Below are 3,101 nucleotides of genomic sequence, written 5' to 3'. Positions count from 1 at the left end.
AAGTTTATAAAACGTACGCATTGCGTAGAAAAGGGGCGAATGGTCGTGCGGCAGCCCTTCATTCCGGATCCTCGCATTGTCGCGTGCCGTAATAACATACATTGTCCGCAACAATGCTGTTCCGTTACCCGCCGAATCCATCGATCGTTCTCGCGATACCGCCGTTCGAAACGATGCGACGCAATTGCACAAAGTGCCGCATGACGCGACGATTGTTGCGTGACCGTGATCGTCGCTCCACTTCTTCAGGAATAGAATGAAAAATCGCGATTAGTTTCGCGAAAGTAAATTGCGCCGAGCACACTCTTGCAACGTCAACGGAACACACGTGAGACTTTACGAATAAAATGATTTATTCCATCCAGTATTTTCCCGCGCGAATATCGATGGAAACCCGAGCACGCGCTCGATCTGGCGTGAAGCGCTTCGTTCCGTGTCCCCTTTTGCGTACCATCAATTCGTGCAAACACATACGCGTGTTTGCCGCGAAAAACACGTCGTGCATTACACGTCGTTTGGAAACATCACCGGCTGCAATTCAATAGCGAATTACGCTCTAGCGATCACACAAGCGGCGAAGCGAGGAGGCGTACGATCGCACGAAGCGCGCGCGTTTACATACTATATGCACCACGTGTACCGTACCGAGCTGCGTTCATATCGCGTTCATATCGCGTTCGTGCTTCGTTTTCTTTACACGCTCGTGCGTATGGTCCGTCGTACTTCCTGTAGGTCAACGCAAAAACATGATACTTTCTATACGCGTCGGATTTTTCTTATTGCATTCTATACACGCCTTTCGGCGAGGATGATTTTTTTCTGACGTTCGAATTCGCCGCGTTAATTCGATCTTCGTCCCGTCTCTTTGCCGTATCGTTTCTATCTGTGTGTGTCTGACTGCGGTCGGTTCCGATTTGGAAAAAGTGGCCGTCGTAAAAGAAAGTGGCGGGACGGTAAAAGAGGCCACGGAGAAGCCGTACGGTACAGACATCAGTATCTTGACCTTTAAGATTTTTTTTCTTCACGATCGTTTTACATAACCGAGGCCTGATGAGGGCCACGAGAGGAGTCGTTATGGATACCGTTATTACAGATAACAGTACAATTCTTTAAAGGACGGAAAGAACATATAGGAGTATAATTGCTCGGTCGGTTTCTTTCTTTCACGAGGCTTGCTGGAGGAAGAAAGAAAGAAAGGAAACAGTTGAACGCACGAATGCCCTGCGTCGAGTATGATCAAGTTGACATATGTTAAATTATATAGTGCCATATGTAGAGAAATCTACCGTGCGATTGTGTCAAATTAGTTGTAATTATGTCATTCGACGTATCGAGAATTTCATACGAAAAAAATCTGTATATTATATAATATTCATTATTATATTTTTAAGTTGTGTCATTGTAAAGAAGACAGAATTAATTGAAATTTTATTAATTATTTAAATAATTTTACAACGCGCACAAACATAATATTTTTAATCACTCAAGATTTCTGTTCGTCTTACATAAATAACACAATTCTAATAATTCTAAGAATTGATGAAATAATGTAAAGCATTATCACTTATCTTAAAATACTATGTTATTAATGTTGCTCTATGTTGTATAATTTATTTAGGCATGATCGAAAGATGGGAAACTTTGTCATCGGGAGTCGAACAGGCGCAAATGGCCAGCACTCTACATCGCAAATTAGCTGCCATGAAAACGGAATTCAAAACCATGTACGATCGATTTTTTGATTACGAAATCGGTCTGGAGCTGCCGAGCGTGCTCGACGATCGTATTAACGAAATTAATGTAAGTTATTTTCAATATTATGTATATTTTACTTCATATATATACGCATATATCTCTGATTTGAAAGTTACTCGAAAGACTTCTGATATACAAAATTCACGTCAGATTGATTTATTTAAATTAAAGCTCTTCGGTTAAACTTTCTTAGCGTTGTACGTGCATATATTTGCAATTAATGATAATTTTCCATTAGATGGGATTTGGAATTATGCTATTCTTGGGACAATAACGTAGGTATCGCTTTTTATCAACAGCGAATAAATTCCACGTGTACATGCATGCGTATGATAACTTAGGTACTGTTGGTAAGCGTACCGGTAGAGATCTGTGTATCCTCTTGTGCTAAACAAGAACTCTACTGTGACTCGACTTGGTATCAGAGATTTTATTCTCTTCTCTTTCGATCTCGTTCTTTAACGAAGAAATAAATTCACAATATCGACGATTTTATTGACGTGACTACTTTATATAACTTTCTCTTTACTAATCCCTTTATATAATGCATTCATCGATTATTGAAATATTTAAAGATGTTTTAGTAAAACAAAAAAGTGTGTTTACTAAATAAATAATTTTGAAAAAAGATATTTGTCGATAACGAAGCACCATCGCGCAAAATTTCTAATAAATGTAGTATTAACGAAATGGTTTGGCCCAGAGCGATATATTAATAAATTCCGAATTTGAGAAAAGTAGTTTAATTGAAAAGTGCTTACGTTGGCTTACGTCGGCCAAAAATTCGAAAGTAAGAAAAGTTCGAATTTTAGACGTACGCTCCAAGTCGCACGGTTCCTGACGAATTTCTGCAAGTTCTTTGAGAATCGAATCGCGATGGGAAAGCGCATTATTGGAAATGTCTTTGGTACGGCGGGGAAGACAGAAAAAGCAGAAACTGGGGGGGGGAGGGGGGAGTAGAAAGCTCGCCAAGCAGTCGCGGTCGGAGAGGAGGAGGAGGAGGAGAACGGAGGGGTGAGGGAGGGAGGGAGGAACAAAATGAAAGCGGTCGAAGGTGAACTAAGGGATGAGGGAGGCGTCGGCGGAGACCGGGGGAGGTAGAGAAGGAGGGTAGGAGAGAGAGCAGTCAGGAACCAAGTAGAGGCAGAGGTAGTGGCGTAAAAGCGTAGTCGTGTCGCACGTACGCTCGTCTGACGGCGACGTGCCTGGCATCGCAACTCGCGCGGAGAGCGAACACCGGCGAACCTAGCTAACCCCGCTCGGTGGTGGTTCCACCCCCCGAGAGAGTCATCCCCCTTCGATCCTCCCGGCACATTCAGCCCCACATCGCGGAAGCCCTCCGTGGA

At 42.7% G+C, this 3,101-nt stretch overlaps 1 protein-coding gene across 2 annotated transcripts in view; it reads left to right on the top strand.

Annotated features, from left to right (window-relative positions):
• LOC108757238 overlaps positions 1-3,101 on the top strand; it is a 42,434-nt gene that overhangs the window by 26,154 nt on the left and 13,179 nt on the right. For both annotated transcript variants that reach the window (XM_018501693.1, XM_018501694.1), the window contains one exon: positions 1,619-1,800. In XM_018501693.1, the coding sequence (XP_018357195.1) occupies positions 1,619-1,800 (182 nt within the window). The remainder of the gene's footprint in view (positions 1-1,618; positions 1,801-3,101) is intronic.

This window comes from Trachymyrmex septentrionalis, unplaced genomic scaffold (genome assembly GCF_001594115.1).
Source record: "Trachymyrmex septentrionalis isolate Tsep2-gDNA-1 unplaced genomic scaffold, Tsep1.0 scaffold134, whole genome shotgun sequence".
NCBI lineage: Eukaryota > Metazoa > Arthropoda > Insecta > Hymenoptera > Formicidae > Trachymyrmex > Trachymyrmex septentrionalis.
The sequence above is the reverse complement of the archived record's forward strand: the minus strand, read 5'-3'. Positions and strand labels throughout refer to the sequence as shown.